This window comes from Mya arenaria, chromosome 1 (genome assembly GCF_026914265.1).
Source record: "Mya arenaria isolate MELC-2E11 chromosome 1, ASM2691426v1".
NCBI classification, from domain to species: Eukaryota; Metazoa; Mollusca; class Bivalvia; order Myida; family Myidae; genus Mya; species Mya arenaria.
In genome coordinates this window covers 1765074-1778203 of record NC_069122.1, presented here as the reverse complement: position 1 = coordinate 1778203, position 13130 = coordinate 1765074, and the positions used below count along the sequence as shown (strand labels likewise).

The 13130-nt window shown below is 33.6% G+C and overlaps 1 protein-coding gene across 1 annotated transcript in view; it reads left to right on the top strand.

Moving 5' to 3' along the window:
• The first annotated feature begins 4852 nt into the window (after nucleotides 1–4852).
• The window catches only part of LOC128235048 (calcitonin gene-related peptide type 1 receptor-like), a 35923-nt gene continuing 27645 nt past the window's right edge, over nucleotides 4853–13130 (top strand). Inside the window, exons 1-3 of the mRNA XM_052949755.1 lie at nucleotides 4853–5024; nucleotides 9410–9523; nucleotides 10445–10546. Of these exons, the coding sequence (XP_052805715.1) occupies nucleotides 4853–5024; nucleotides 9410–9523; nucleotides 10445–10546 (388 nt within the window). The remainder of the gene's footprint in view (nucleotides 5025–9409; nucleotides 9524–10444; nucleotides 10547–13130) is intronic.

Sequence of the window (13130 nt, the reverse complement as noted above, 5' to 3'; positions counted from 1 at the left end):
AAGTTAGTAAATTTATACATTTTCAACAGTCATCGTTTCCAATGTAAATTTGAGAGTGAATCCCTTCTTACATACAGTATGTGTTTTTTGTAGAGTTTTCTGCTTTTGAATTCCACAAAGTGATGTGTCCTTCAAGGACTTTTCAAGGAAATGGCTGCTATTCTCAGTGTATCCGTCGATATATTTTTAATAGATTATTGGCACTATAGGAGTTAAAACACAGTTGATAAAGTTTGACATTTCACGTTCAATTAAAGGACACGTTCTAAAAGAGCTGTTTAAATATAACGTATCACGCACTACCTCCATATATCAAGGAGTTCTCCCAATGAGTTTCTATTCAATGCAACTTGTAATGTCAACATGACGAATTTTATTTTAAAAAACAAAACAAAGTTTAATAGCTACTTGCATAACTTGGCTACTCGTAACAGGAATTGTATTTTGCTATCCGTATATTACATTCCATTTTACTCCATTCAATGGAAAGGATCGGAATGAGTTTCTGGCGATAGTTTTGTACTAATTATGTGTATGTACATGTAAGCATACCCTTGCGATGTCTGTAAACATGGTAGCATACACGGGAAATGTATCCAAAGTGGTTAAAACTCATAGTATAAACACTTTGGGCTAGCATAGAATGAATATATTGAAGAAATAAAGCATATGCCCTTGATTAATACTAAGACATACCGAAATCTGAAAATGATATTCAAAAGCACCATCGACATAGGTAGTGGGAGAGGAAGTCCGCCATTAGATATGAAGCTGTATAAAATCTCATATTCCACGCTAGCTACAGAAACATGCTCAGTAGCAAAACGTTTAAACATAAACCCGGTTTAGTGGCAATGGGCAAACGCCAAAGACATAGAACACAAAATCACAAAGTTTAGAATGTTTTTTGACATTACATGACAATTCCAAGATGTGAGGGAATGTTGTGGAAAATGAATTTTAATTAAACAAGAGATGCCCCCGATCAAAGATTGCCCTTTTTGCGCGAGGCTTTCTAAAAGCATTTTTCTAGTATAATTATACCAAAAACGATAACGTAATTGCTGACAGGTATGTCCGGTATAACCACTCACGTGTTTCCTTTTCAAATAGCTTTGGAGCACGTAATACCAGCGATCCACTTCGCCTTCTAATTTTATGTATGTCATTTTGAAATTATAGAAGGATTCTGTGCCCTTGTCATTTTGGTACAACCTTCTGGCATGTATCAATTTTATGTTACCGTGAATGTTCCCATTCCATATAGCATTTTATAAGAATAAATAAGCGGAACTAAAAACTAAGTAGATTTTCCTGTTGCAATGTGTTAGAGAAGAATATACCTTTAAATCGTCTGACATTAGCTATAAAGTAATGCACTTAGTCGAATTGAATCGAAGGAAATCTCTGTAGAATAAGAAAGGAACGTTTTTGCACTGCACTATGTTACAAACCATTCGGCTAGCGATACAACTTTATTTCTTCCGAAAGGACAGGTTTAATTTTGCTTGGTTTTAATACATTTATAAGATTAGTCTAGAAACATTAAGTAGACAAGATTTGTTTTTATAATTTATTTTGAATGTTAAAATGGTACTGTTGCTCTGGCTTGATTTAATTGTTTGTTCGAGATGTCTGTAAAGACAGCATCCTACATTGTGCTCGAATTTAAGAAACAGTCAGTAATCACACCTATGCCAAATAAGGTTTAAGGTGCAAACACCCGTTTTGTTTAAAATTTATAATAATTAAAATATGAAGAAGAAGAATTAAAACTCTCGACTACTGTGAATGTAGGTAGATGGTAACGAATGTTACCAAAATGTTATATTCTGAATAAAACAAAATGAGTTTCAAAGACGGCATTGGACAAGATGAAGAGCTGAACTAAAGTTTAAAATAAAAGAGAGCACCAACAAATAACATCTCACACTTGTGACAGATTCTTTATTTTTGTGAATACATCAGTGGGAAACGATTATGTTGATACATGAACATATGAAGTATCAACAATTGTTGCAGACAATTTCGTCATTTATGGCGAAATGTGTGACCGAAGCTCTGGGGTACGACAAACAGCAGCGAGTTGAAGAAACGAAATACAGTGTACCTTATTTAATAGTCCGAGGGCATATATTTTGTATTTTCCTATGTCTCTTCGTATAATAAAGTTGAAAAATATCTTTATAGAAAAAATGCCAATGATAATGGATTGCGGCGATAATATGCTCAAGGTGTCATAACAGTTAATCATAATACAGAAGCAGAAAACATATAGAAACCTCAATTTGGAAATGAGTTTTCGTTGAGTGCACCATAATACACAAATAAGCAATGAGCCTAGCATTGGCTTCAGTGAAGGCACTTATAATACGTATAAATGAAACTACAGCGACAAGTATGCGTTCAGGTGTAATTATCAACGCCTTAAGCATACACTCAATGGATCTGGATGACCAAAATGAAATAACTTCACTGAGGGCGAAGTACAGAACGATGTTTTAAGACCTACATACAGCACTTAGAGCCGTCTGTATTGACGTGTCATTTTCAATGTGGATATTTCTTCTTCTCCGCCTCATTCAATTAAGTCTCGGGCAATGCTGGTGTCCTTGTTTTATCGGATTTTAGGATTGCCAAAAAAATTCACGATTCGATCATTTTACAAGCACGCGACTTCTACAGGGAAAAGCCATATGGAATAGTTTATAAATAACATCTAACACCAGTGTTTAAAACCTGATATTTACTGCAAATTTTGATCTTTATTGTGCGTGTTCAATTTAACGAAAACCTAACCCACTAAGTGTTGTTGACACGTATAACATATGTTAATGTAAACAAAAGACATGACGCGCGAAGTTTAAACGTTATCTGAAATTTAAAAAGTTCGCTGACTTTACGCGTACAATAACTATCAATCCAAAATATTAGCACGTTATTCACTAATTGACGCCCTAGTTAATGAGAGTTGTCATTGAAATCAATGTACAAAACAGTTTTTCCACCAAATATCCTTCTGATTTAATTCTTACACTCGCACTTGGGCTCGTGAATATTTTAAAGATATCGGATTATCCGAGCGGTAACTACAATAATAACAAATAATCAAACATCTTCTGTAAACATTCTGCGAGATATCTGCCTTAACTGATTTTACTTATCTGAAACTTATTTTGACACAGGCGTTACGCCTTCTGTAGGAGTACATATGTTGATTGTAATTGGACCAAACAGTTAACTACTCCCATGACAGTAAGAGACGATATTTAACAAATATATATCCGTATGTGTTATTGATGGATATTGTCGACGGCGTCTGTCAATCCAAATTATGTACTCATATTTTCACTGAGATTCTCTGGAGTTGAAGCTTTTCACTATTCTTTAGCGGATAAAAATAGAGCACGAGCAATATTAATTATTTAGGCAGGAACATTTCATATTGAAATTCAAGTCAAAATATTGTCGCTTTCCGGATTTGCATGTATAAACAGTACATTATATATAATGTTAACAATTAAGCACTATGCCTTACCGGCTTCACCGGTTCATTAAAATAATATCGAAAGAACAAGAAACTCAAAGTTTATTATTCTTGCTCTTCGTTTCAACTGAAATGGGCTTGATAGTACTTATCTGTTATTTTCCAAAAACAAACAACGGTTTTTCATATAGCTTTCTTAAAATCAGGAACTCAAGGGTAAAATATCTGGGAATCCTGTAGCGGACTCAGACTTTATATGGCTGTGCAAAATTTATTTTCTATCGTTAATTGTATTGGATTTTAAAAGACGTTTTACATCTAGCTCAACAGAAAATATTAAAACAGTAATAAACAACCCTTCATCCACATGCAAGTGTTTAGCAATAACACAAAGAACAACTACAATGACAAAACCTTTTCATGCACAAAAGACCAGTGGTATCGGTTTTGACAGTCGTTCTCTACCGAGGGTTGCAGGAATGCTTACGGACGTGCCGCTATTTGACACTTGATTCTGTGAAATCGATCCCCAATAACTAAACTACCACTCGCGCTGGCATCAAAGGGACGCGAGCATCGTGCTAATGAACATTGCTCGTGAAGACACAAATACGAATTTTACCTTAATGTAACTAAAAGACATTAGGTTTTAGCTGGATGAGTTAGGAAGTTTTGTTTTTACTTAAACAAAATGAAAAGACAAAAATACGTCGCGTTAGCATACACCTTGGCTGTGCTGGAAATAGTGTTCTGATAAGGGATTTTATTCTTCTACTTTTAATACCTCACTAAAAGTAAAGATAAGGAGTGAGTTGGATATTTGACATTTTAAATCACTGTATCAATTGAAACTAAACTTCTGTGTCGATTGTATCATCCAGAAAGACAGGACAAATAAATGACATAATTAAATTGGATATAATTTGGATTTATACCCCTCAGTCTAAATTAAGAAACCTGACGCAATTAAGTTTTCCTATAATTGGCAAGCAATAAATAGAACATCTGATGTACAGACATAAATTTCTTCTAGGACTGTTGTCTAAAATTCATTTATATAACACAACCTTTAAAACATCCAAGATATCGTTCGATATTTTCGGGAATCCGGTCACAGATGTAAAGGAAACAAACAAGACAGACATTGAGGAGACATTCTTTGATCTGCCATCTTCTGATTACCTTGACATAACGGAAGACGAAGGCAATCTTCGCAATGGCTTGTTCAGCGAAAAGCCGACTTTGAGTGTTCCATACAGCTTATATCAACACACCACAACTGAAACGACACCGACTGGGTTTGTAAGTGAGTCAGTTGTAGCGAGTGATTTTGACTTTAAACGCATACTTGAATCAACATCGAGAATGGCAGTGACTTCTTCGTATGCTGCCCATCAATCAAATATCGCAAACGTATCTGACGAACTTCAGGAGCAAAAGAAAATTAATGCCTACCATCCGCGTCTTCAGCAGATAATTGACGAATTAAAGAGCGATTGCATGAAAAAACATAGTTCACAACCACAATTAGCCGAAGGTGAGTAAAATTGTCTGAATTGGTGTCTAAAACGATGTTTTATGTGCTGTGTTATCTAATGTAAATGGTATAATATGGACAAATACAATGTTGTAACATTTTCGAATGCTTTAAACCTATGTTTGAGCACACATTTGCAGAATAAATGTTTTATTAATTGTGCACAAGAAAATAATAATATAGATATCTGTTAAAGATTTAGAGAGCATTTATATGTAATTAATAACATTTGTAGAACATAGAAATCTATTCAAAAAAGAATTCAAAAGTTGTCATGAGCTAAATTTATTGCAATGTAGTCAAATTCAACGAAACAAATGTCAGGACTTAAACAAATGATTCGATCATATTTAATCCGTATCTTAGTCATAAATCAAGATTATCTAGAAATGACAAAAAATAAGGGAGTTGCAAAGTTACCATTCACATAAACAGTGTTTTTGCTTTGTCATGACATTAAATGAAGCTTGAGAAGATGTTTTATTTGATCATTTGAGAGCGTAAATTACCGTTCTTACTAAGTCTGAATGACAAGTATTATAGAAGGGTCTTCAGGGATTGTTTGTAACATACTTTAAAAAACAACATATAAACATACAGAATATGTACTCTTGTCATGCATTGAAAGGTCTCGCAAATGCATAGAATTAGTGAACGGGATAAGTATAAATATCGTGTTTGCTGAAGTCTCTATGGAAACCAAAGCATATATCAGTTAGTATATTGGCGTTATACAAAAAAAGTTTTGATCATGCAATTGTTTGTTGTCTTAACGAAAAGGTCTTGTTGTTGTAGCATGCACGAGTCACGGGTTTATGTTTATTTTTTTGCTAATGAGCTTTTCTGTAGTTTTTCACATAAGTATCGGTACAAATTGGTCATATATGAAACTAGGGATTATTTCAATAAAAGATTTAAATCGGTACTCCAATTATCTTATAATAGTTTAAACGTCACAAATGGCATAACATCGATAAATCCTATTTCCAAAACTTCATATTCATTTCTAATACTGTCACAAAATAATTTGAAATGCGTATTTATGCATTGAAAAGTATATATTGCGATCCATCGTTTTTCGAACTGTCTGAACTTTTTTGCCGAAGATAAAATGATCAATTATTACTTTAACTCTATTTACGTGTTCAAATATATTCCTTTAGATCATTTGCTGGAATGGTAGTTTAAAATCGCGTTTGAGTATCTTTATTCAAGAAGAATATAGAATATATGGCTGTGCTGATTAAAATTTTACAAGTGATTAACAAATTACATTAAAGTCTGAGCTTTTGAAATACATGACTAGTGTTTTTAACAATAACATTTATCTATCCCGGCGAGGTAAACTATATTGAAAACCATCGTTGGAAATATTGCATTTTCCGGTTTAGATGTTTTGTCATAATGAAATGGTATAAAGCCGAAAACTGTTCATTATGTCTGAAAAAGAAACGACTGAGGGACGAAGTGCCGAAGTTTTTTGCTGACAAAGAGGACATCTTAAATCATGAATTTCATGGTGTTTTTGTCAAATTATTAAACACTGTCACGCCCATTGAAAACTACTAATCATGTTAATCAAAATAATTTCCCGCTTTAAACATATAAAATGTAAATATATATAAAAAAGTATTAAATAATAATCACTAGAATTTAATTTCTACGAATACATTACAAGTGCAAAACGTGTTATCATTGTGCATTTTTCGCATAATACGATACTTTTTAATAGTTTAGTTGCATTTTCTAACATTTAGAGACATTCAACCAAAAAACTATTTCTTTTTACTCCAACGGCTACGCAAGCCTCAGTCACATCGGCATTCAGTTAATACAACCTTAAAATCGTACTTGTATGCAATGCAACAATTCTGATAACATTGACAAGAAAAACAAGTTCTTGAATTACTTCTTTGAATTTCCAAATATTCAAGCCAGATGTTAAATTTCTAATGTATCAGAACGCTACAGGTATTTTAATCTGAAGGTATAAAAGGATATGGTTCGGTTTCAATCATTTTAATTTCAATAATGAACTTGAAAGCAATATGCTCTATATTTGAGAAATAACATGTTAAAATGTTCGTTCTTCGATGTTTCACTTCCAAGATAACTTGTTTTTGCAAGCATTGGACATGTCTGCAAATAAAAGTAAACATATTGGGACAGGTTCTAGAACGGTAACTCATGAACTAGTTTAAGCCCCAAGTGAACTGCTTCAGTTGAAATTCATAGGCGGTAGCACCAACATTTGTTAAATCATGTCAATGCGTTGCATGTAGGGCATTGTGATATGTTTTGGATATGTCTGTGTTGTTTTGCACGATTTCGTTTAAGTCTATTTACCCTTTACCTTGCTCCTTATAAAGGGACATCATAAATTGGTTGGCTACTTGGCTTTTGCCTGCTGTTTTCATTGTATTTTTGAACGATAAAATGGGTGTGTTATGCAATGCAATAAATATCTTTTGTATGAACATTGGCGCCAACCTAAATAAAACACATAGGCAATTTGGTTATGATTAACATTAGCTTTCAAAGGCTCGTTTTCGCAATAAAAAACGATTCTACACGTACGATTTTTTTATATTAGGTACTCGCACATCCGTTTCAAAATATCAGTGCTGCATGTATAACTAATACTCCGCCGTCAGTCAAAGTGATTTAAAAATAATTGTGACAAATGTTTTAAAGTAATGTAGATAATTAATGATTTTAATAAGTTCTTACATTTTTAACGATTTTGTTTTCAATAATGGAAAACAATTGTGAAGTGATGGAGAAATTACTGTACTTTTTTATCTTCACAGGAATTGCTCGATATTTGTGAGAATCATTCGAGTTAATTTGCTTCTGAATTCTTAAGGAATGTATCCCGACCGATATTTTTTCTGTTCCATTTCTGTTCTGATCTTTTTTCATGAAAAAATGTAATTAAGTTGTTAAATAATGATTTCCTATACTGTTCCTGCTTCACATGTTATAAGAGGTTTATTCACTCTCTCCCTATTGATATGTGATAACATATTAATTATGTTCTGATGTTCCTTTTCTGGTTATACTAATATTGATTGTCCCAACACAATAACACATAAAAACTGGAAATAAGTGCAATATGATGTGAACAATGATAACAATAAAAATTGCACAAGAAAGTTACTAGAACGATAGAAATGGGGTTTAAACTTTTCATTTCTACTCTTATTTATAGCATTAGATTCTTTTCAAAATCGGGACGAAATACCAGAGTTGACATGAACTACTTTATAAATTAACCATTTCAGATCGAGCATTCGGAAAGCAGTTGTGTTTTTAATACCTGAAACATTTTTGAAAGGCATTATATAGGAACGTTGTATATTAGATTGAATTGGTTAGATTGCATGACAATTGTAAGAAAAATAATGAAACAAACAAGAGGAAAACTCACTAGTTCTGGTCAGAAACGGGAATGTTTGGCCATGAACTCTATGTTCTAAACGTATTGTGTTTGCTGTATATGTATGATGTAAGAGGTAGAATATATGCTTGTTTAACATTGCGGTGAATATTTGTTTCCAAACAATAGAAGCTGTAGAATAATTATTTTTAGGGTCATTTAGGCCAAACAAATCCCTTCTTTGGTGGGCACAAACAGGCATGTTAGGAATAAGTATAATGATGATATTTTCCATCACATGATAATTTCTACAATGTAGAACAGATAAGACGTTATGTTAGTACCTGATAAAGGGACCAAATTAGGAAGGGAGGATGCGTGACTCATTTAATATGGGGGATGAAGGTTTTGCTTTAACGTCAGTTTTTGAGTGGCTCGTTTGATTTGGTAATGCAGTTTCTGCTTTTAACGTCTGTTTTACGTTGTCACGTTTTATACAAGAAATAAGTTAATAAGTTAATGTTTTAACGTCTATTTTAACTGCACGTAATATATATAACTTTCAAACATTATAAATTACTTTTTTCTTGAACAAGTCTCATTTTCTATGGCGACGTCAAAGGTAGTGTTTGTGTTCATAGTTTGAATAATTTGGAAACACTTGGATTGACGATCAATGCTCAGTTCTGATATATCGGGAGTCTTAGATTTGTGCTCTAAACATGTTTCTGCTTGTAAAACGACTGATCTGTGACATTATTTCAAGTTTGATAGACAGTGAGAAAAGTGGAATATACTCAATTTACATTTGTCTTTGAAACAATATAAACTCTAAAAAGAATATAAAAAAGATCGAAAAGATACGTGTGTTATGCCTGATTAAAATTTGTTTAAAAAAATGTATCCCAAAACAAAGTTAAAATTGATGCGTTCACTTCGTATGTACTTATTCCAAATTTTGACCATAATGCAAAATGACTGATCACTGATTTTCTACAACTTACAGAGCCCCTTTACTGTAACAGAACAGTGGACAATTTTGTCGGATGCTGGCCAGACACCCTTCCAGGACAAACAGCGAAGATACAATGCCCGTCCTTACCGGGTTTCAACCTCGATGGTAACTTTAGGTTTCAATATAATATTTAAATGACAAAAAATGCTCATTGCATACGTCAATCTCAAAAATACAATTGGAAGAACAGACACGAATCCAGTCTACTTAAACCCTTCCAGACCATGAAGAGAAACTTATATATAGCAAGCAAAAATCAACCTATCATCTGGGAAAAGTTATTTATATGCAAAATGTCTGCAACATGGCGCAATGCAAATGTATTCATTATTCCTTACATTATATGTCAATTCAACTGAGTGCATTTATGTGTAGCTAATCTCATACAATTAGTATATATTTCTTTTACACATTGCGAAAAACACATTCGATATTTTTTCATTCTACTAATGTAAATGTCCCTCAAATAACTGATATCCACGTGGTATACATTAGGCATCCAACAATTTATTTGTCGGTTTCTCGCGTTGTCGTACAATTAAATTGTGGCTTGAAGAAACTATACACATTCAAACTTGGTACACGTAATTGCATTGAATAATACTGGTATTTTCAATTTCAATTTTTGCAAGCTAATGAATAATTCTTCAGAAGCTAGTTTTTAAGTAGGGATTGTTAGTAAACGATATTATTATTATGGCCCTAGTTCTTTAAAATAAAACTTATCTAAATAAAGTTCACTGTAACTGACCTATTATCGCAACAGAGTTTACCGTGACTTTAATTGTGTTCGTTAGCCATAGTTATTTAATCTTAGTATTGCATGAGCTTAAGCATTTAGAGCAAACTTATAAGACATATTGTGACGGATTTTACGAGTATTGACAAACTGATGCCTGATGTGTATTGTATCAATTTGTATACTAGGAAAAACTTATCATTACAAATTCAGCAAAAAACATTTATAATAAAAACTGTAAAGACCACGAGCAAGATATGATACCGTAAGTTTTGTTTTATTTTTAGCATTTGCGTACCGGGAATGCACGAGAAACGGGACGTGGTTTGTGAACCAGACAACAGGACAGCGCTGGGCAAACTACAGCGAGTGTTACAACTCACACTCCCGCCAGATGTCGGATCAGGCAAGATTATGTGTTATATTCTGAATGTGATTTGAACTTCATTTTAGTTTTTGTCATTGGGCATCGTCTCACTAGACAAATCACAGTAAATAGACCTCTGTATATACCCCAGATTTTTTAAAATAAAAAATGGTGTATGGTTATTACTGTTTTAGTTTGGTAGAAAAGTATTGTTTTGTCCACATTACTCGCAAATCTTGCACATTTGACAATTATACAATGGAAAGTGCAACCCCTGTAGTTATGGAAGGTTCTTATACTTACCATTTCTAAAGGCTATAGCATGTCCTTGCTGTACAACTAAAACCGACGTAGTTCTAATGCTGCAAGTTTTCCCCTGCCATTTGTGTTATGTAAACAATCATATTAAGGATTCAAAGACCACATTTATAATTGCAATTACAAAATACTCAGGCAGCAAAATCTTGAATCATTATAATTTGAAAAATGCACAAGAACAACGTCACACAGTAGACACGTTAAGAGTGACACGAAACTTCACAAAACAACACACACTCATAAATAAATGTTTCATAATCATCATGCAACAATCTTACAGACCAAATTCACAATAGTATTATTTTTGTCAAAATAGTTACATTGACCCTGATCCCATCACATTTAAGAGCAATTTCTAGCTAGCGCTTTAGTTAAGCTACATACATACAAACTAAAATTACTTTCCGTCAATTTTAACTGGATTGGGCAGAATCCAATGTGTGGCGCCGCGAAAACCATCTTTTTCTATTTAAAGTAACAGTGATCTGTGAGCCATTCCCCATTAATGCAAACCCAATCTAGCTCATTAAAAACACTACCCTCAAAGAAATTTTCATTACTATTAATTAATTCCTGCCTATATATTGCGCGGAGACCATTTATCTATTTCAAATAACAGTGACTTTCACCCCAACCTTCTAAAATCACATCATTAGCTATCTCTTCACATATAAAGGTAACTGCAAACCAACTTTCACTGCTTTTATCAATTCTAACTGAAATCATTGGGCGGAAACCAATATTTGACACCAAAACCATTTATCTATTTTATAATAATAGTGTAACGTGTCGGCTGTATGTTCAATCGGTGAGCCTATCAAAATGATTGGTGAGTTAAAACATAATCAACCAAATAATCAGGGTTCAAAGATTATGCATTGGTTTATATAAAGTTCAGTCACTTGATGAATGGCTTTCTCTTACGGGAGCTTGTTTATTAGCGATGTAAAATACATGATCCTTTGTCAGTGCACAGATCGCAATGCTCTGTGGCCAACGCAGATGCCAGGTATGAAGCTTACTAGTGTTTCTAACCACCAGCTCCGTTCACCAGACTAGATCGCAATGCTCTATGTATCTGGCTACTTGAACTGGAACGCTAGATAACCCTATAGATGTCAAGTTCCTGGTGCCTTTTTATCCCTCAGATCGCAATGATCTGTGTTCAATAATAAACAGCCAGAAGGTCAAGACTCTAACTATTTGCCTTCGAAAGACTATTTCCGGTTAACTGTTTGATGTTACCTCGACGGCGGTCAATCACAGAACGAATCTTTCAGCTGAGCGATGCGCTAATATACTCACCGGGCGGACGAGTTCATTATTAAGATGGGTAAAACGGGTATATTCCACTTTGCGAAAACATGAAGGGAGACAGCTTTAATTTTACTAATACTCTTTATAAAAACAACTACCGATTAATAAATAACGTTTAACATAATTCCTTTAATTATTACTGTCGCTAATAAAACATTTGTTTGGAATAATAAGTCTAAAAAATAAAACTAATCTTTGAAAAACACCGCGAGACATTTAACTTCGTTAACGCAAATGGCCAATTTATAACAAAGGGCGGTAATCGTGCAAATATGCGGTTACGCTACAATAGTGATTTTGACTTTGACCCATCCACATTACTGAAAACCCAAGTTAGCTCTTTACATAAACTACCTACACCAACTTTCAGTATTACCCATCAATTCATACTTAGGTTATTGGGTGGAAAATCACTTTTCTATTTTGAGAAATAGTGACCTTGTCCTTCAGCAAAACCTCTCAAAAGCAATCGTATGTTAGCTCTTTAAATAAGATTCAAACACACCAACTATCATTACAATTGATGAATGCTAGCTTATGTTATTGGTTGGAAACAAATGTACGGTTTCGCGGAAACCATTTTGCTATTTAAAGTAACAGTGACCTTAACCCCAACCCCTCAAATTTAATCCTAAGCTAACTTGCTTATAAGCTTTCCACCATCACCCTACATCATTATCCATCATATTTATTGTTTTCTATTTTAAGAAACAGAGACCTTGTTTTTGAACACATTCCCCTCAAAAGCAATCCAACGCTAGCACATTACAAAAGCTACGTACTCAACAAGATTTATTTATATCCATCTATGACATCGTAAGTTCTTGGAGGAAAACCAATGTTTAACGACCGACCGCCTGTTCGCCCACCTAACGGCATGATCATTCCAATATCTCGATTTTCGGTGAAAACCGGCAAAAAAATGTAGTTTGTTTTAAAATTTCGAATATTTCCATATTTCCACGATATGT